The sequence below is a fragment of the Miniopterus schreibersii genome (assembly GCF_964146895.1).
Source record: "Miniopterus schreibersii genome assembly, chromosome: 1".
NCBI lineage: Eukaryota > Metazoa > Chordata > Mammalia > Chiroptera > Miniopteridae > Miniopterus > Miniopterus schreibersii.
Window position 1 is genome coordinate 167016059 of NC_138101.1, and position 22361 is coordinate 167038419.

Consider the following 22361-nt stretch of genomic DNA (forward strand, 5'->3'; position numbering starts at 1 on the left):
TTGATAAAAGAAAATATGCAGCCTGGCCGGACGTGGCTCAGCGGTTAAGCATCAACCTGGGATCCAGACGATCAGGGTTCGATTCCCGGTCAGGGCACATGCCCGGGTTGCGGGCTCGATCAATGACTCTCTCATCATTGATGTTTCTATCTCTGTCTCTCCCTCTCCTTTCCTCTCTCTGAAATCAATAAAGATATATTTAAAAAAAAGAAAAAGAAAAAAAAAAAGAAAATATGCACAGTTTAAATTCCATCACACTCATGAAAAGATAAAGGTCTTGAATCAGATTCCCACACAATCAGGGATTCTAGAACTGCCTACCTCCCCATCTCTTCTGCCAAAAATTTTCACTGTAGGCTTCCTGTGAATACACCTCCCATTTCTCTCTCTCCTTTCTATGCCCCTACTCTCTTCATCCAATGTCCATAATTCTCAGAGGATTCTGTGAACAGCACATCCAGCTTTTTCTTGCTCTCTACAGGAAAGCATCAGCCCCAGGGTTCCAGATATCAAAGATCTTAGCAAAGCAGAAACTATAGGGCATGATGAGGAGATAAAAGTCCCAGGAAATAAAATATAGAAGAGGGAGGAGTACAAAAGGTCTCTTTTATGACAAAATAATAAAGGAGGAAAGAAAAGAGGGCACCACAGATGGAGGAAAGAAAACCATACTAAATATCTTGAACATTTACATACAGCACTTGCATGACATGCAGTATTACATTTGAGCAATACACAAACAAGGTGGATCAATAACTGGCATTAGATGAGTTTTTAAACTAATGTACATTGCAAAGGGAAAGAAAAGTCCTGAATGCCTTTGTCAGGTAGTGCCAAGTCGTGTGCTCCATACATGTCACTCACTGATCATTCATATCCTTTTGCTATTTCAGTAGGTCAATGAAAAATGCTGTCTAAAGTAGGGTTGGTCTGGAATGGGCTTCTCAAAGACTCTGCCAGGGTTCCACAAACCTGAGCAGCCAGGATTCTAGTGCCATATGAATAGTTGCCCCACCTTGTATTATGAAGACTAGTTAACTTTTAAAGTGTCTGAAACTTAAAATGGTTTAGAATTGTAACAAATACACTGGAAAAGGGAGAGAAAGCAAGCTGTGGCTTATAGTTAATAACTGCTTCTGGAAACTACACATTCATATAAATACTTGATCAATTATGTAACTATAAACTTAGTCAATGAATGGGTATTACATACCCCCTAGTGCACACTGCACATTTTACTCTCAGAATTGCTATACTACTCTAAACTCATCAAATATCTCTATAACACTGCATATGTCTTCCCATAGCTACTACTGTTCTGACCACTTTCCTGCTAATATTTTTTATATCATTTTGCCTGTGATGAGGTACAACTTTGTACTGGTCAGCCTTATTAACTTTCATGTGAGTTTCTACAAGTGAGGTATAGTTTTCTTAGATCCACAGAGACATAGTTAACACCTAGCGCTTTGTGCCAACCACTGTTCTAAGCACATTATAATTAATTCTTAAAAAAAGCCTATGAGGTAACTACAAGCAGCTTAGGAAGAACACAGGGAGCAAGGGAGGAGTTCACTTATTAATTTTTATCTCTAATGTCCACATGCAGTCAGAAAAATATCTGAACAATGAAACAAATTTCCCATAATTAATACTTTTTTCATATGCAATATTTGCTTCCTATCTATAGAAGATGAATTCTGTATCCCTTCTGATTCATGCACCCCTAAATTGGTTCAAATTTTATCTGCTAGTAACAGTTCAAAAAGAAGAGTAAATATAAATTTAACTCAACATCTTTCTTTTAGACTAGACATAGATAACTTGTTGGCCTTGACACCCAGATGCAGTGGACTCAATTAGGTCACAAAAGTCTAAATGGCCACTGGAATGCTTCCACCACTCTCTGAAGGAAGTTGTTGGACTTCTTTTTTTAAACCTTTCATTACAACTATTCAGAAAGTTTCTAGAAGGTTTAAAAAAGTTAAATGGGACAAAGGTCAAAAGCTGCCAAGTATGAGAGTTCTTCCATTTCAAGAAAGGCTGAAGAGACCATATAAACTGGGAATGAACACTCCTGAGAAGGTATAAAGACTTAATACACAAAGACCTAAAGAACCAATTAGGTCAAAGTTACATGGGATTCTGTGAGAAGTGGTAAATTTAGGATCAAAAGCACTATTGTATTTTCACTGTAGCTCATATGAAGGCCTGGGACATCCACAGCACTGTATCCTGTAGAAAACTATTTAGAAAATGCTAAAATGACATCAAAATAGGTGTTGCTGTTTCCTTTCAGGTTTTTTTGTAGGCCCTCACTGTTTCTCACTTGATTTATAATATTAGCATTCTAAGATATTCTCCAACTCTCCAATTCAACCTTTGTGTTGTCACTAACCACCTAAGTAATAGAGAACCTTCAGCTATCTGATTCCCTGTTACTCACAGAATAAAGTCCAAACTCCTTAGCACTGCATATCCACCCTTGCTCTTTTTCTAGCTACTTTCCCAGATGTGCCATTCACAGGCAGGTGCTCCTTTCAGAAGCTCCTCCAGTCCCTTACCCAACACCTCTGTCTCTGTGGTGGTCAAATCCTAAACCTACCCTGTGCAGCCCTTATTTCCTCAAAATGCCATGCAGTTTCATGCTTCTGTGTCTTTGCATATTTTACCCCACCTGGCTGGAATTACTTTCCTTCCATCCCCCCATTTCTTCTGTGTGATTAAATTAATCCTTCAGGACTTAGTCTTACATTATCTGGAAAGCTTTCCCTATACCCTCACCCTTTGGTGGGTCAGATGCTCTTTGGACACTGACTGCACTAGACTAAGAACTGCTTTACCACCTTCTAGCTGCATGACCTTGTGCAAGTTCATTCATTTCATTGAGCCCACTTCTTCATATATAGAATGTTAGCATTCATTTGATATCACTATAAAAAATGAATGTGAAAAATCACTTTGTAAACAGTAAAACACTCTGCAAGCATTAACAATTTTATCATAAGCCAAAAGAACACATAGTATTATAGGTGAATACAGTTCAGTTGACCTAAGGGTAAGATTCATTTCTTGGTTTCCAGTCCCTTCTCCAAGGATGCCTGAAATGTTGATCCAACTTTCTGGCTCCACTAAGTCCTTGTACCTCTACCTTCCAAGGAAAAATATCTATAGTGATGTCTAGGTCATTTGAAGAAAAGACTAAGAGGAAAGCTCCTGAAAGGTAAGGGTTGTCCTTTTTCCCACCTTTCCTAATGCTTTCACAAGAGTACTGGGTTATGCACACACAAATACTCGGTAAAATAAAAGAGCTGAATGAATGAGTGAATATAGCATACCCTGTCCTTAGTAAGCTTATAGTCAGAAGGAGTGAGTGATGCGACAGATCCCATTTCAAATCTGGCCTTGTGAAAATGGTAGATGCCTTCAATGTCATCTTAAAGTACAGTAAAAAATTAAATTTCCTAATATGCTTATTTCATTTGGGGATTTGACATACACTGTGATTGCTATTAGAGTGACTCACAGTTAACATATCAATGTTTTAATATTATCTGAATCACTTATGCAATTCAATGCCTACTTAATGATATTTACTGCACTAAGCCCTATAACAGTACAAGATAAAGGTAATGGACTCTGCCCGCAGATGCTAAACATATAGAAAGAAAGCTAAGTCATCAATAGCTATAATTAATACTAGGTAGAATATTGGAATATGTATGGAGTACCTAAGGCTAGTGACAATGAGGACATGTGAGTTAGGACACTGGGCTCTAAATATTAAAATTGTACATTACAAATTATTGGTGGCTAATAGCTCCTTTTACTATAGGCTACTACCTATTCTGCTACATGCAGTGGCAGATATTTCTGATTGCCTTCTTCCTTAATATAATTATACACCTAATTGTGTTGTCTAATGAATAAGGATCCATTGTTAACACACATCACAGGCATGTGCCAAGCAGTTTCAAGCCTTTTAGATGCATTATCTCATTTAATCTCCCCAACAACCCTACGAAATAGAAATCCTATTTTGCAGATAAGGAAACCAAGCCACAGGCCTTGTAATTTTTTCAAAGTTGAGGCAAAAATAAAAATATGTAAACAAGGGCCCGAGTGACAAAAAAACCCCCCCAAAACCCCAAGTATTTCATAGTGTGTGTGGACGCACTTACACCTCTCCCAAATGCACCCGGAAGGAACCACCTCTCTCTTTTCCTCTCCCGCTAGGGATTCATTTTCTTTACCCGAGTTAATACTGAACTGTTGATTCTCGAGCAGATCCTTTCAAGCACTCTCACTCCACAGGACAGGCTGCCATTTAAATCACAGGCGTTCAGGGTAAATGAGACCGAATCAGATCCCCCGGTGGACAAAGCTCAGGTAGAACCACGAAATTAAACCTCTGGGTTGGGCATCCGTTCCTGGATCGTCTCCAGGGGATGGCAGCAGCACCGGCTCACCCAGGAGACGCTACCCGAGCAGTATCCTCTCCTCCTGACCCCAGGCGGCTTGAATATTGCCATCTGCTCGTCTACCCTTCACCTGCCGTCGCAGCCTGCAGTCTCCAAACTGCTCCCACCAAGCACCAGGCCTCAGGCGCCGCCTCCTCCGCGGGGGTCACGTCCCAAACCCACCCGGGTGCGTGTCGGTCCCGGCAGAGGCAGCCCGTCCCGCTCCCGCTCCCGCCCCCGGCCGGCTACTCACGGTTCCAGTACACCGGGTAGCATTCTCCTTGGTTCAAATCCACCTCGTAGAGGCCGCCCCGCACACACACCCGCTCCACGGTCACCAGCCGCTCCATCTCGGGCTCGTGCCCCGCGGTGCGCGGGCAGAAGCCGCAGACGCCGTCCTCGTCGTCCAACCCGAAGCTGGAGGCCGGGCCCGCGGGGGAGGCCGGGCCGCACACATGATCCCGGTCCCGGTCCTCGGCCTGGGCTCGGCCGCCCGTGGCCTGCAGCAGGGTCCGGAAGGCGAGCTCGATGCGGAGCGAGTCGTAGCCGATGAAGGGCTTCCAGGTCTTCTTGTCCTCCTTGTAGAACCAGCGCACCTCCTCCGGGCCCAGCTCCGTCACCACCTCGTAGCGGTGCCGGGCGGCCGCGCCGCCGGGCCGGGTGCGCTTCCTCTCCCCGGGACCCCCTCCCGCAGCCCCGCTCCCCCCCGAGTTCGACGGCAGCGGGGGCTGCTGCGGCGGGTGCAAGGACAAGGAGCTGCCGCCGCCGCCGCTCTCGCCCTCGCTGTAGTAGCGCAGCGAGGAGCCGGAGTCGGCCGAGCTGAAGTCATAGTTCTCGTCACTGAGGCAAGACTCCAGCGCCAGGTGGTGGTTGTGATCCTCCGCGCTCGGCGCCAAGCGCAGCCCGGGCTCCCCGCGCAGCAGGGCCAGGGCCACCTCGCCGTCGCCCGGGTCCCCGCCGGGCAGGTGGTCGAAGCAGCAGACGCTGCCGCGGAACGCCGGTTCCGCATCCGCGCCCAGCTCCCAGGCGGCGCCGCCGCTGCCCCGGCCGTTATGCTCGGGGCTCCGCGGGGACCCGAGGCCCGGGTAATTCATGCTGTGGGAACGCCGCCGCCGGCCGGCCCGCGCCGAGACGTGGCCTCCAGCGCTTCCGCCACATTCAACGCCGCCACCCTCTCCACCGGGACTTCTGAGGCTTTCAAATCCCGACCGGGGCTGCGGCGGCGGCAGCCGTGGCTCCGCCCCCCCGAGGCCCGCGGCCGCCGCGGCCGCCGCCGCGTTCCACCGCCCGCCCCATTGTCACGCAGCCCGACGTAGGCGGTGTTTGGCCCCGGCCCCGGCCCCGCCCCCCGCGTGCACCGCCCCGGAAGCCCCTTCGCCGGCCGTGCGGCGGGCGGGCCGCGCCTGTCGCTCCTCCAGCAGCTGGTTCGGGGTCAGCTCGGGGCACCGGCCGCCCGCCGAGCGGGGCGCGCGGCCGCTCTTCGGACTCCTCGGTTCTCTCCCGCTTCCCCTCTGCTCCCTGCACGGCTGCCTCGGGCCTCGCCCTTCGGGGGGGGCCCGAGCCCAGATGTGCAGATGTTTTACACCAACCCTGCAGCCTGGGCCCGCAGACCAAAGGTTCATTTAAGATACAGATCGAGAGGGCCCGGGTGGTTGGAGTCTCCTGACCTTGGTTTAGTGACCTTAGACCTGCCTTCGGCCCAGTCACCTGGTTCTGGTCCTTCCAGAATTCTCGGCCCACGTGCGGACACTCCGCCCCAGTTCTCATGCCTACCAGTTCCTATCGCCGTCGTCACACTCCCACTCGGAAACCCAAGTCTAACCCTCCCTTCAAATGCCACCGTATATTATTGCTTGTCTTTCAATATTTATTTCCTGTTTTCTCAACCTCCTTGAAAGGCGCTTGATGGACACAAAGACTGTATGTCTCAACCTCCCCCACACAGGGGGTACACACTGTCTATTGTAATGATGGTAAGTCCAGCAAGCTGTGTTAGATTGTCAGATTGAAAGCCGGAGGACAGCTGGGCTCTAGGCTTACTTTTGCTAACTAACCCCAGGCAAGTCACTTATCTCCCTGATGTCTTTGGGTTCCTCATTTGTAAAATAAGGTCATTGTTGGATTAATGAACTCTAAAGTCTCCTCTAGCAAGGAAATTCTGTGGCCTTCAAGGTTTCTTCCTGTTCTTTATGTACCTCTGATTCTGTAGCTCATTTTCCGGGTTCAGGTGGGACGCTGAGGCTCCCTTGTATGGTTCTTTTATATTAAAAAAAAAGTTTTATAACTATCACCTTACGTTGAGAATCCAGCGAAAATCTCCAACTACAGTGTAGTCAATTCAAGACAATATTCACTGTTACTCCCCCCCTCCTCCCCTTTGTGGTGGAACCAGATTTGAAGGACAGTTTTTATTGCTGGGATATAACATGTTAGAGATTAAGTAGTTAAAGCAGGACAGTCTCAAGCTTGTACAGTGTCTTTGTATGAGTTTGGAGAGAAAAAAAAAAAGGAATTGCTTCCCGTGGGCAGATACAGAACCGTGTTCATGGACTGGTTTTCTGTCCCAGTTTGTGCCCTTGGCTGGGTAATCTTGTGCAATGAACAACCTGCCCAACTGGACATTACAGCCCTGACACAGAGCTTCAAAGATCAGAGCTCTTGATCCCATTTATATTGCTGAGTATTTGCTTATCAGTTTCTTCTCCAGTCTTCCTGTTGACAATGTGCAGAATATGAAATTGGGTATGAGCTTTGATTTATTTACTACTGATGAAAGTGTTCATTCTAATGTCTGGATGGCCACCAATATGTCAGGCATCTCTGTGTTAGTTTCTGATACAAAAGAGAAAGAGAGAGACTCAGTTCATTCTTTAAGGGCCTTAGAACCTAGTGGGGGATGCAGAAAAGTGAACAGGTACATTATAGTACAGTGTAAAGAGTGCTATAAAGGGGATTTAAAACAAAGGCATATCACAGCATTTAAAATATCTGTATCCCTTTAGGTTTCTTGATGGAACATAACCTACGTGTATCTGTTCAGATTATTTTAGCCAAATTTTAACTATAAAGTATAGTATAATTCCCACTAACGAATATTATCCTCTATAAAAACAGTTACTTCCTGTTCTGTATTGAATGAACTTTTCCATTATTTAAATGTTGTGCTTTTTAGGTTATATTGAGAAGATTCTCCTCTGTGGTCCATTGCATAAGGCCACACTCTTTTAGGTAGCATAATCATTCTTGAAGATGTTGATCCTCAAAGATAATAATAATAAAAAACCCCACCTCAAATCATAGGCAGGAGAAGAGAACCCCAGATTCTCTCCTGACCTATCTTGGTATAGACTTCGGTGAGGAGAGATGCAATCAGTGTTTGTGGGAGTTGAGATTGCTTTTGCCCCTTGGAGGTGAGCTGGGGGCTAGAAGGATAGACCCAAGTAGTCGGTACCATGCTGACAGCGAGTAAAAGATACTTAAAAGTATAATATCTAATTTCTCTTAACTGTATGTGTTAATTTCCTTGTTATTCCTTAGCCATATCACGGCAAAGGCCACACAGCTGCTCTCAACTTTCTTTTCTACTTTAAAGTCATTCTTTATCTGATTCTTCCTGCTATTATTAGTCTTTCTAGAGCATCTTTCAGGTCATATAATCCTGACAAGAGGGGAAAGGATTCCTCTATTATAGTCCCCACCTGTTGGAACAGGCGTCAGGTGGCTTCCCACCACTACATTAATAGTGTATGCAATTGACACAGCAGTTTCTGAACTTCCGTGGTTACATGGAAAGCCCTTTATTGTATTTTACTCATTCCCCAAGACCAAGCCTCCTTCATCTAAGAGAAATAAGCATGATTGATTCAAACTTCTGGCACCTGTGGATCCATGCTGCTGCACTAAGCAGACGGATGTGGAACCAAACCTGAAGGTGTTCTCTTGGTGCAGGAGAGAAAAACAGGCAAAGCCAGCTGGTTTGTATTATAAAAGACTGAAGCAGCTCATCTGCACGTCCTGCCATCTTTCCTTCCCCATTAGGCATGTGGCAGGGGCTATCTAACAACAAGGGCCATCTTCCCCTCCCCACCTCTTCAGAGTTACATGGTGCAATTTGGTGTCACCTTTCCCTTTTCTTCTCCCATAAAGGCTTTCCTAATTGTTAATTTTAAAAACACACACATATCTTTATTGATTTCAGAGAGAGGGAGAAGGAGAGAGAGATAGAAACATCAGTGATGAGAGTCATCATTGATTGGCTGCTTCCTGCACACCCCACAACAGGGATCAACCCTGCAAACAAACCCCAGTTGTTAATTTTAAGCCATTTTCACCTGTTTAAAAAATGTTAGGGGTAGCCTTATGCCATGTAATTTATTGAGCCAATTACCCATACTTGCACTTGAAATGGCTTTGCCTAAAGTATATAATGAAATATTTAGAATGAAGAAAGAGGATGGTCATATAACCATACACCTATCTGTTGTGTATCCTGTTTGATAAGTCATCCACCTCATTTAAAATTTTCTTTTTATTTTTAATATTACTACTTATCCAGTTTCTTAAAATGAGTGTGTTTTAGTCTGTTTCTCTGGCTATAACAAAATATCATAAACTAGATGACTTCTAAGCAACAAAGCAACAAATATCTATTTTTCACAGTACTGGAGCCTGGGAAGTCCGAGGTCATTGTGCCAATAGATTTTATGTCTGGTGAGGGCCTTCTGGTTAGTAGATGGTCATCTTTTCATTGGGTTTTCGCATGTCAGAAGGAGCTAGAGAGCTCTTTGAGGCCTCTTTTATGGGGGCCCTTATGACCCAATCACCTTCAAGGACCCAACTCCTAACACCATCACCTTAGGGGTAAGGATTTCAAGATGTGAATTTTTAGGAAGACGCAGAGCACAAAGTATCTTTGGTGCAGAGACAAAAATGGAATGATAACCTAGACGGAAGCAGGGAACATTTAGTGATATATATTAGATGCCTACTAAGTTTCAGGTACTATGTTATGCCCTACAGTGAAGCATTCACAGTCTAGAGGTGTCTTTAAATAAACCCAGAATGGCAACTTTTTCGTTTGTATGTGGAATATAATTGAAAGGCCAGAACGACCACAGGAGTCATTCGTTTGCTAAAGACAGATCAATAGAGGAAGCCAAATTACAATCAAAAGGTAGCTAGGCGAGCAGAAATAACAAAAGAATACATAATGAATAAGGTCATTTCTACTTCCATTCATTCAACAAATATATATTGTTTAGTGCTATTTTGATGATGGTTTGTTTTTATGTTTAACTGAAAGCACTTAAAATGTAGAAATATCAAATGCATTTACTTAAAGATTTGTAAGAGGTCTGCCCACAAAACTACTTACCAAAACCCCATAATTTTAAAAATATTCTTTCTAGAAATAAAGATCAGTGGTTATTGAAGGTATATATTTAAATGAAAGAAAATGTAAATCAATACAATATTGATGCATATTCTATGAAGGTAGCCACAAAATCCTCATCAGCTTATTTTTATCAGAAAGAGATTTAGCTATGTTCCTGAATTTTCATTGTAAAAAAAAAAAAAAGGGTGAGTTAGATGATAGCATAGGCTACTGTGAGGTTTGTATTATGTGTCCATTGGAGATGAAATTTGATGGCTTTTTTTTTCTTTCCAGGATTCTTTCCTATTTCACCCCAGAGACCAGAGACGAACTGAAAATACACCTTTATTTATTCACAAAGTATGTAACTCATATGGGCCTTCAACAAAATGTAACCATAGTATTGTGCTGAAAAAGACTTAGAAGTAGCATCTTGAATGTGTGTAGTTTACTCTTTCATATGAGTGAAAAAGGAAAGAAGGAAAAGCTCTGGTTCAATATGGATTTCTACTAGTCCACCTAATTTGCTGAGTTTTTAAAGGACTGAATGACAGAATCGATTCGCTGCTTTTGCAAATGCTGCTTAAAAAACTGTGATTATCTACACAGTCAGCATTTCACATGTAAGGTTTCAGCTTGAACAATATATAATTCTGGACTCAAAAGCCCACAGCCCTTTTCACAGCTCTCTCATTGGCTTTTTGAACATATCTTTATTGATTTCAGAGAGAGGAAAGGAGGGGGAGAGAGAGAGATAGAAACATCAATGATGAGAGAATCATTGATCGGCTGCCTAGCACGCAACCCGGGCATGTGCCCTGACCGGGAATCGAACCCCGATCTCCTGGATCCTAGGTCGATGCTCAACCGCTGAGCCACACTCGGCCAGGCTCATTGGCTTTTTGAATCATACTAAAAATACTAAACAGCTAATCATACTAAACAGCTAATCATACTAAACAGCTGCTATGGTCATATAATTAATAAACTAAAATGGGATGGTAAGAAACAAAGTTCTTTTGTTATTCAATTGTCAAGACTAAACAATGTGTATTTTTATTTTATTCATTTTATTTTAATATATCTTTATTGATTTCAGAAAGAGGAAGGATGAGGGAGAAAGAGAGTTGAAACATCAATGATGAGAGTGTCATTGATCAGCTGCTTCCTGCATGTCCACCACTGGGGATCGAACCTGCAACCCGGGCATGTGCCCTGACCTGGAATCAAACCGTGATCTCCGGGGTCCTAGGTTGATGCTCAACCGCTGAGCCACGCCTGCCTGGGCAACAACCTGTATTTTAAATGAGAAACGAGTAACAATGGCTTTGCATCTATAACTTATTTTTTCTTCTTAAGTTCAGAACTTCAGATTCAAACTAACTTTTTATTGTTGTTAATCCTCACCTGAGGATCTTTTTTCTGTTGCTTTTCTGAGAGAGTGGAAGGGAGGGAGGGAGATAAAGAAGGAGAGACATTGACTGGTTGCCTCCCTAAAGCACCCCAACGGGGGTGGGGTAGGGTAGGAAGTGAACCTGCAGCCAAGTTTTGTGCCTTGGCCAGGAAAATCAAACCCAAGACCCTTCCGTGCGCAGGCTGATGCTCTAACCACTGAGCATGCTGGCTGGGCTCAAACTAATTCTTTTTATTATTATTATTTATTATTATTATTATTTTAAATCCTCACACAAGGATATTTTTTTCATTGCTTTTCAGAGAGAGTGGAAGGGAGAGAGAGAGAGAGAGGGAAACATTGATGTGAGAGAGACACATCAATTGGTTGCCTCCTGCACACACCCTGACCAGGTTGAATCTGCAACTGAGCTATAAGCCCTTGGCCAGAATCGAACCCAGGACCCTTCAGTCCGCAAGCCGATGCTCTAATCACTGAGCCAAGCAGATTAAGGCTCAAACTAATTCTTAATCATCAATACCTTATAAACAGTCCTTCATCTGATTATTCATATTGCTTTTCTCCTCAAGTTAGAAATGATAAACCTTGATCACTCATATTACCATTTTTTAAGGTTAAAACTAACTCACAGTTTCTCTTGAGAACATTTTAATGAAGATATAGGGGAATGGTGTATTTTTTCATTTCCTAGGGCTGTCATAACAAATTTCCACAAACTATGTGGTTTAAAACAACAAATTTATTTTCTCACAGTTTGAATATTGGAAGTCCAAAGTTAAGGTGTTGTCAGGATTGGTTCCTTCCAACTTTGAGGAAGAGATTGCTCCATGCCTCTCTCCTAACTTCTGATGGTTGCTCGCAGTACCTGAGGTTCACGTTCCTTGTTTTACAGATGTATTACTCTGCCTACATCATCACATGCACTTCCTTGTGTGTCTTCCTCTGTGTATTATCTCTGTTTTGAAAACAAAATAATAACAAACCAAACCAAAATCCATCCATAGTAGGGAGTATGGACATTAGAATAAAAATAGCAGAATAATTAAATAACTTATTGTCCGTCAATGCAAAGAACAGTTAAAAAGAATGTACTGGCACAGAAAGGTCTCCAAGTCATATTAAGTAAAAATAGAGAGTTACAGAAAAATAATCTGTGGTTTGACCTTATTTTTACATTAAAAATACAACCAAACCCACATTCTACTGTGTATGTATACACATATTTATATATATTTGTACATATTCACCTACATTTATGTAAACTTTGGTAAAAGTTTGAAGGGATAAGCTACAAATTACCCACATAGTTACTTCTGGATGGTGGGGAAAAAATGATGTTGGACTTTAAATTCTCTATTATTTGAACTTCATATGATTAGGATACACTTGTATGTTATTAATATAATTAAATAATAACTTTTGTCTGGCCAGGCGTGGCTCAGCAGTTGAGCATTGACCTATGATCCAGGAGATCAAGGTTCGATTCCAGGTCAGGGCACATGCCCGGGTTGCGGGCTCGATCCCCAGTCAGGTGCGTGCAGAAGGCAGCCGATCAATGACTCTCTTCATCATTGTTGTTTCTATCTCTCTCTCTCCCTCTCCCTTCCTCTCTCTGAAATCAACAAAGATATATTAAAAAAATAATAACTTTTAAAAGAAGGAAAATAAAGTGGAGAATAATATTGTTTAAGTATTAATCACTTTCACAGTGTAAGAGGTTTTTCTTTTCCACGGCAACCTAGTTGATTAGCATATCTGAATAAAATCACTATCTACAGGTGTCATAGAATCGACACAAAGGCTGCAGACAGACCTAGATTCAATGCTCAGTCCCGTCAAAGACTAGCTAGGTGAGCTGGCGCCTCAGATTCATCATCAGTTACATGAGAAAAATGACAACACTTGCCTCCCTTTGTTGTGGTGAGGATTATTTAAGACAAAATGACATCAAGTCTATACAAGCTCTTAAGCAGCCTCCCGCTATTGTCGCCTGCCACAGCTGGCTGCAAGCACACTATGCAACCTATATTTCAAAAGGTTTCCTTACTCTTTTGCCTTTCTTTCTTTTTGTGTATCCATAAGTCTTATGAAGTAGAAGCAGTGGTATTCAGCATCTTATTGATTTACATTAAGTACATCATTTACAATCTATTTCCATTTCAACTAGCCCTGTGATTCCTCAGCTTCTTAACCGTGTTCTTCTCGGAACTGTTAGCCAATCCACACGAAAGTCAAGAAAGGGACTCAGCCTCTCAGTTGTCAAAAGGGCCTGTAAAATTACTCATGTATCGTCTTCTTTGGAGCTGTTCATAAACCTATTTTGGCTCCTCTACCTCAGTGCAACTCCTTGGAGAGGCTGTAGGCCTGAATTTTAGGTGACACAGAGTCCTTACTGCAACTCTGCCCTCTGCCCTGCTTAATACTGCTGGCCTCCTTGATCCCGGTGGCCCAGCCTGTGGGATTAAGAACTAAAATCGAACACACTCTACCCTGTGCTTTGAAATCGTCTCAGGAGTTCAGGGACCCACGGGGTACTTGCAAACTTCTGATCTTCCTCAAAGATCATGAAAACTCTGAGAAACCCATTAGAACTCAATGAATTTTAAGGTAGTGAAACTTCCTTGGAGTTTTCTGGTTTGAAGACTTAGCAGTCTGAGTGAGAGGTGAAAACAGGACATTTGTTAATGTGATTCTCAGGGAAGAAAAAGATGCAGGCAGAATTTTATTCTCAGTGGTATCTTTTGGCTTCTTTAAAGAACGGTCAGACAGTATTTTCCTACTTGTAAAACTAAGGACAGTTGAAATGACCTCTCTCTCAAGGGGTATTGGTTATTAGGGGAAACTGAGAGAAGATCAAGTCAAATGAACAAATATGTATCCAGTGTGATTGTCGGCCAAGCCCTGTGTCAGGGCCGGAAGTTAGACCCCAGTGGGAAGGACAGACAGCTCAACACTCAGCAGGCGGGCTGAGAGGGGCTGAGAGGGGCCTCGAGAAGGGCTTGAAGGGGCTATTGCAACACTTGGAGGGACGCCCCACCCATCTGTGAGAGGGAGGATGGGGCTTTCCGGTCACAGAGGCTTTCCGGGAACAAGAGATGCCTAAAGCAGAACCAGAAAAACTGAATCAAAGGTAGCGGAAAGGGAGTGGAGGTGGGGTACAGAAGAGCACGCAAGTCAGAAAGAGCCAAGGAAGGATCTGAAGAACCAGAACACAGAGAGGGCAGGAGACACGAGCAAATGCACATGATTAGAAAAGCTAAACAAGAGAAAACAATCATCATAGGTACTGTAGATGTCTAAGGTACTTTGAAAAAACAGATACATTATTTTATGTATGCTGCTTTGAGAAGATCACATCACATTGTATTTAAATAGTGGGGTTAGCCCGGCCAGTGTGGCTTAATGGTTGAGCATCGACCTAGGATCCAGAAGATCGCGGTTCGATTCCAGGTCAGGGCACATGCCCAGGTTGCAGGCTCCATCCCCAGTGGGGGGCATTGATGTTTCTATCTATCTCCCTCGCCCTTCCTCTCTCTGAAATCAATACATATTTTAAATAAATAAATAAATAAATAAATAAATAATAAATAGTGGGCTTACATTCCCAGCAATAATCAGAGACATGACTTTCCTTAAATCAATAGAGCTGTCAGCACTTGGATAGCTCCTGCATCACTGGGCACAGAACCTTGCACTTGGTCTATTATTGCTCAACTGGGGTAATTCCAGGTATTTGTTTCATTTCACGACCCGTACTGGTATTATTGTCATTCTTACACACTGTGGAAGTCGTTATTCCACTTTTGATAGGAAAGACATTGCAAAGCTCAAGCTGCTTAAAAATAGTTTCTCAATAGGTCTGCCATGGTGAGTGCTTCCCTCCTACCTGGTCTGATATACAGGGGGGGACAAAAGTAAGCTTACAGTTGTAAGTGAAACACAGAGTTTATTCTTGCATTATTATTTATTCATTATTGTATTATTTTCCATACAAACAACTGTAAACCTCTTTTTGCTTCACCCTGTACACCCCTAATCGAAAGCACTTTTTCGAGTTACATAATGACGACAAGAGCATTGTCCTTACATATGTATCCTTAAAATTTGTGCAACTGGCATGGCCGGGCTTTTCACTTAAGTATAAATGAGGTCTTATTAAGTTTTTATTGCCCAAATTATAACTTGAGCCCCTACTGACTTAACTGCTAGTCAAATATTCCTCCTTGTTCCCAAAAGGATGGCTTACATCAACTCACAATCTGTTCTGTGCACTGTAGTAATCATCCTCACCCACTATGTTCCTTTTCTCTTGCTCTGGCTGTCTACCCATGTGCCCTGCCTGGCCTCCAAGTAGCTTGAAGAAGCCTTGCTAATGGTGCTGACGCCTCCAGATATTGGTGGTGGCCTTACCAAGGTGCTATCTTCTGACTCCCCCTATGCCTCCACCATCCAGAAGCCAGAGAGTGTCAGGCTGAGTTGGGAGGAGGGGAGATCAGCCCTCTTCCCAGCTCCGAGCCATACCTTTCACCTGGAACCTAGAGCACTGCTGCTCTGCCTAGTCACAAAGCTTCTCCTTCAACTCAACCGTCAATTCCCAGTCCCCAGGGTCAACTCTCAGCTCCCCTTCCTCATCTCCATGTCCCATTCCCTTCCCCAAATAAAACCACAAAGAGCCTCAGAGATAAAGCCTGGGGTTAACCAGAACAGAACATTAGGTGATCAGATTGGAACATCTAGCATCTGTGGTCAATTTGACACGCTGACAAACAAGGTGAAGCATCTTAATAGTTTTACCCAAGAACAAAGAAATAGTCTCCTCCAGAGATTTTATCAGATTGGTAGAGGCGCAGAACTCTTAAGGCCGTTCAATGCCACCCCGGCTGGTGCGGCTCAATTGGTTGGAGCATTGTCCCATACACCAGAAGGTGGCGGGTTCAATTTCCAGTCAGGACACATACCCAGGTTGCAGGTTCAAATCCTTGCTTGGGACACATTCGGGAGGCAACCAATTGATGTTTCTTTCTCACATTGATTTCTCTCTCTCTGTCTCTCTCTAAAAATCAATAAAGGTAAATAAATATTTTAAGAAATGATATCTTGAAAAGAAAAAGAACAAAGACCAGGCAATGTCAATGTATGAAGCAATTGGAACCAGAAAACTCTGGGTAGTCAAATATAAATGCGGTAGAAAACGAGAAAGGCAGAAGGTTAGAGGGAAATCTTCCAAAAAAGAGATTTAAGAGATGAATTGTGTCGAAGACAAACTCTGTTTGAATCAATTAAGCTGTAAATATTTTGTCTTTTGAAATTACCCATAAGTTAATATCATCAACAAACTCTGAAAAAGTTGTCATGCATATGACTGACATAAGATTACAAATCTTAATAAAGATTTCCTAGTCATACATTAGAAAAATTAATAAGCCCCCATCAGAAAACTGGGCAGAAGTTATGAACAGAAAATTAGCTAAAGAGGAAATGAAAACTTAAAAAATGGTTAAAAGAATAAGATAAAAGGTTAATTTGGCACATTAACAAAAACTATAAAACAATAATTGCATGCCACTTTGTGCCAAGGTGAATTTTTTGTGCCAGATTGTGAGAGGACCTGGAATACTGTGCTCATAAGGCTAGAATTTATCTGTACATAATAGACAATGACGGATTTTTTTTTAGCAGGAGAGTAACATCATCTCAGCTCCCTCCCTTTTAATTTAATTAATTTATTAATTATTATTATTATTTTTACTCCTCACCTGAGGATATTCTTTCCATTGCTTTTCTGAGAGAGTGGAAGGGAGAGAGAGAGAGACATCGACCTGAGAGAGGCACATCGATTGGTTGCCTCCCGCGAGTGCCCAACCGGGGCTGGGGACTGAGCCTGCAACCGAGGTACGTGCCCTTGGCTGGAATGGAACCCAGGACCCCTCAGTCCTTGGGCCAGCGCTCCAACCACTGAGCCAAACCGGCTAGGGCATCCCTCCCTTTGTGAAAAGGGAAGATGAATTAGTCAGTGGGGTATGGGATGGATTAAAGAAGATGAGATAGTGCCCTGGCCCGGGTGGTTAAGTGGTTAGAGCATCGGCCTGCGCACTGAAGGGTCTTGGGTTCGATTCCTGCTCAAGGACACGTACCTGGGTTGCAGGTTCACCACTGGGTTGGGGCGCATGTGGAAGCAACCAACTGATGTGGTCTCTTACAGTGATGTTTCTCTCTCTCTCCCCTCTCTCCCTACCCTCTCTTACACTCTCTCTAAAATCAATGGAAAATATATCCTCAGGAGTGGACTTAAAAAAAGAAGATGAGATTGCTTGCCATAATTGTAAAGATAAGGGAACAGTTCCAGAAACGGTCTGCGCAGCTGTGCAGGTATGTTGTTGGAGACCTAGCTTTGGGAAGACCCATGAGAAAGGACTGAATTATGCACTGACTTCTTCCATCCATTATATTGCCTCTCAGTGGACTTTGCTGCCTGGTAAGTGAGGCTAATGTACCATGAGACTCTATATAAATTGGCATCACACAAAAACAGCCCAGAACTCATTTTTCAAATTGAACAGAGGTGTCCTTTTCAAGAAACTTAGTCTTTCCAGCAAAATTAGGAGACATTAGCATCACGAATTAAGGAATTTCCATTTTCAGAAAGTGCTTTACTTTCTGTTTTTCCTCAATGTCTGTGACCCATGAGGAACAATTTTCTCAGCCTCCTTCAAATGGCTGTGCCATCCATTTTTAATGGGACTGCTTCATTGCAGAGATAGCCTACTGTAATGAGGCTTCCTTAAATTTGGCTTTACTCCCAGGACAAAGAGGTTTCTGATACATATTTTTAAAAATATTGCAGCCTTCTTAGAAGATGCCATTCTCTAAATGAACATCAATATTGTTTCCTTCTTTCAAAGAAATAACTGAACAACAATTCTGTTTAATTGGCAATAACATTGAGCAAACAGCCTTTTTCTTGCTTAGATTTCTTCTGTTTACTTCTTGTGCTTTAACCATGTTCCCCAGAGCTCACTGAGGACATGGTGATGCAATGACGGCTTACCCTTTCCCGACTGAGGCCTGCTGTCATCCAGGCCATCAGCTGTATTCAAGGGACTGTAGATCTAATTCATAGCTTTTATTATTACTACTGCATGAAAGTATTTTTTAGAACTTTTCCAGGCAGAAATCTAGGTATGGAAAAACCGAATATTTGGGCTATTATAGCTTTCTCTTACTTTTTTGTAGGTGGGCACAGTAGGCCTTAACAGTGTCCTTCATAGAAGCAAAGGACAAAATATTGGTGCTATTGACAGAGATCAGGGGTAGCACCAGTGTTTCAAGATGTGCAGTGAAGAGCAGCACGTGGGGATCAAGGAGTGGCATAAATAGGGGACAGGAAATTAGGAAACCTGGGTTCTAGACTCGGGTGAGCCATTAACTAGACGCCTGACCTCTGGAAACCCATTGACCTTCACAGGGTCTGACTTTTCTTGTTTGTAATATGAGAAATTTGAGCTAAGTTTAATTCTAGTTATGACCTTTTATGATTATTTGCTATGTTCCCAAGTTTAGCATCTATGACTACATTCCTGTCATATATTTGATAGTTGATCAAGGGGTCACTATTGTGTCCCCCTTGTCCCAACCTCAAGCCCCCGTCAAGCCTGCCAGCCCTCTCTCGGCTGTATGTTGAGCACTGTTCAGCTTGAGCCCCACAGTGGAGAGCTCTGTGAAGATGTCCCCGGCCCTCCAGGCAAGGGGTGACATTGTGCAGACATCTCTCTGCTCTCACAGGCTGAGTGGGCAGAAATGAAGGTCCTAGCAGGCTTCCTCTGCTCTCCTGAGACAATGAATGAAGAGGCTCCTAGCTCAGGGGCCCAGGGAAGGGGACGGGGTACTAGGAATTAGAGCTGAGCCTTGAACAACGTGGGTTTGGGCCGTGTGGGTCCACTTATACGTGGATTTCTTATCAATACGGTTTATTTACAGGTTATTCAACCACAGTTGGTTGAATTCGTGGATGTGAGGGGCCAACTGTAGTTAAGTTTTTGAGGAGTCAAAAGTGACACATGGATTTTCAATTGAGCATGTGTACGCACCCTTACCCCCCACATTATTCAAGGATCGACTGTATTAAGTGGGAGGTGGGGAGGAAAGGGTGTGGGGGTGGGTGGGAGTAAGGGAGATACCTCTAGGTTAGTATTTCAGAAAATAACCCCACTACACCAGGAATAATGAGTGTACATTTAATTCTCAATTTTGGGCAGTAATAAACCTGTAAACTATTCTGACTTTTTCATTCCCAAGATGTAACTGAGATAGGATATTGGTTTCAAAAGGCCACTGTTGTCCATATGAATAGTGAACCTGGTAAGGGTGATGTTGCCTGGTGCTTCTATTTTCTTTTCCTTTCCTCCTCTCTTTTTTTTCCTGTCTTTTAATGCTTTCTCTTCCTGGTGTTGCTTCTGTTTCCTGGTTTCTTCCATCCCAGGGAAAAAATGAGAGAAATTCATTCATGCTAAAAGTCTTTGTCCTATAGGAGTATTTAAATGTTGAAAGAGGGTAGTAGGGATAGCTCCATGTTTAACACACTTAAAGTGGAATTTAAGAAAATTGTAGGGGAGCGATTTTTACCTTTTTCTCACTGTAGGAGGAACCACTCCATGGTTCAGGTAAAGGAATGGACATTCTTGCCCCCTTCCCTGATAGGCTGGGACAAATCAGGTAAGGGGGGAACACTCACAGGAGCACCCCCAGGCAGAGGGTGCTGATGTGTGAGAGTGTCTGCAAGGATGTCAGGGGTAGAACTGCAGAGCTGCTGTCGGAAGGAGCTGCTTAGAGACAAGTGTGGAACCAGGCTGGTCCCCTGGACAGTTAGGATGGGCTGAGAAGTATGGAAGGGGCTGAGGGTTCCCCAGGTGTGGTCTGCAACAGGGAACAGAAAAGGAGATTTGCTTTATGTAGTGCGTGGTGTGTGCTGTGGGTTCAAAGACACTGAGCCAGATTGGTTAGAGGTCATAATATGATGAAGGAAGTGGACTATTTTTAGTGTTTTTGGAAAGTCCCTATCATGCAAATGTGCTTATTCCTTGTCTTTTGAAATGCAGTCAGAATTTATTTTCAAGAGTTACTATTTGGCATACTCCTTAAGTACCAAGCAAAGTTCATCTTAATATAATGACTTTTGGATGTATCTTCTTATTAACTATGTAGTCTCAGTACAAAAGCTATAAAAAGTCTTAGTCCATTTGAGCTGCTTTAACAAAAATACCATAGACTGAGTGGCTTCTAAATGACAGAAATTTATTCTCACAGTTTTGTATTTTGGGAAATCCAAGATCAGGACACTGGCAGATTCAGTGTATGCGGAGGGTCCCCTTGCTGGTTCAGAGATAGCCATCTTCTTCCTGGGTCCTCACATAGCAGAAGGGACACGGGAGTTCTGTTGGCCTCTTTTATAAGGGCACTAATCTCATTCATGAGGGTTCCACTTTCATGACCTAATCACCTACTAAAGGCCCTACCTCCTACTACTATCGTATTGGGAGTTAAAATCTCAACATGTGGATTTTAGGGAAATACAAACATTCAGTCTGTAACACAACCTTACTTCAAACATTTTTCAACATAGTTAGATCTTTTCATTCCACCTTTGGCCCAGCATAGTGGGACAGGGTTATTGCAAAAGGAATCACCTAGAATATTCTCAGGCACCCACTGTCCAGCCAGCCCTGCCCACAACTGATTCAATGTCTCCTTCCTAGACTTAGCTTCTCTCATTGCATCTGCGTCTGTTTAGCCAACCCTCCAGGTGATTGGCTGGTTGTGATTCTGGACTTTGGCACCATTTCCCCTGCCTTCCTGATTGCAGGTCTCCCTTCTTGCTCAGATTCTGGATGCATGTTCCAACCCCCATGACCTTCCTTTGGTCTATTATTGCCCAGACATGAAGACTTTGGTTAAGGCTATTAGGATGATGGGGGGAGGGTGTATCAAGATTGGGATTAGAACCCAAATATAGACATTTAAGATATAATCTAATTTCCTCTACTTGTCTTTATTTATTGAAAAAGATACTATAAAAATATAAATAGATTCATAGATACATAAAAACAGTTGATGATTTCCAGAGTGGAGGGGGGTTAAGAGGCTGAGTGAAAGAGGTGAGGGATTAAGAAGTTCAAATTGATAGCTTACAAATAGTCCTGGGGATGTAAAATACAGCATAGGGAATGTAGTCAGTAATACTGTAATAACTATGTGTGATGCCAGGGGGGTACTTGAAATATCGAGGGGAGCACTTTGTAAAGTATATGATTGTCTAACTGTTATGCTGTATACCTGAAACTAATACAAAATAATGTTAAATATAAGCTGTAATTGAAAAGTAAAGTTAAAAAAGAAAAAGATACTATATTTTGGATACTAAGCATAACTCCATACAAACTTCTTAGTTTTTACAGTTTGTTTGTAGCCCTACCATGACTGATGGTTAGTTAACTGAAATAAAAGAAATACTTTTCTGTGCTTCCATTTTCCTAGGTGACAAGCCAGCAGAACACACCTTTAGAATCAGATGCTTTTTAAGAATTACTAGCAAAAGGGATGATTGGCTGAAGATTTACAAAGCTTCCCTGGAAGCCTTTCCTGAGGTGAACTGAAAGTTAAGATGAGTCAACTGCAGACCAAAGAGGAAATTGATGCACTGAAATAAATACACAGCCCATTCCTAGCTTGGGATTTGGGAAAAATGACAGGAACAAATAAGCCAGCCAAACGCTTAAGAATCCCAGCGGGGCAGGTGGTCCTTTCTGAGACAGGTGTTAATTAGAATGAGTTTCAAAAACACAGCCCGGTCTTGCCGAGAGCAGTCTTACCTTACCCAGCGTTACTCAGAGAGCAGGAGGTCAACTAGCACAATGGCCAGAGCTTGAGTTTTGGAGCCAGGAAGGCCCTAGTTGGAATCTCATTTACCAACTGAGTGCTCTTGTGTGAGATGACCAAATCTGCCTCATCTCTGGGTAGTAATTCACATCTGAGAGGTATTGTAATGATCAAAGACAATGCATAGAAATCTCTTGGTCATTCAATGATTGCTCTTATTTCAGTGAAGGAAGATTAAATT

At 42.9% G+C, this 22361-nt stretch overlaps 1 protein-coding gene across 6 annotated transcripts in view; it reads right to left on the minus strand.

The window, feature by feature from the left end:
• Positions 1–5721, minus strand: part of DDHD1 (DDHD domain containing 1) — a 72287-nt gene extending 66566 nt beyond the window's left edge. For 5 of the 6 annotated variants that reach the window (XM_081155878.1, XM_081155876.1, XM_081155877.1 and 2 more), the window contains exon 1: positions 4714–5661. In XM_081155878.1, coding sequence (XP_081012004.1) covers positions 4714–5554 — 841 coding nt within the window. In that variant the 5' untranslated portion in view covers positions 5555–5661. Of the gene's footprint in view, positions 1–4713 lie in introns of all 6 variants that reach the window. The other variant, XM_081155879.1, reaches the window with a different exon arrangement.
• Between the last annotated feature and the right edge of the window lie 16640 nt (positions 5722–22361).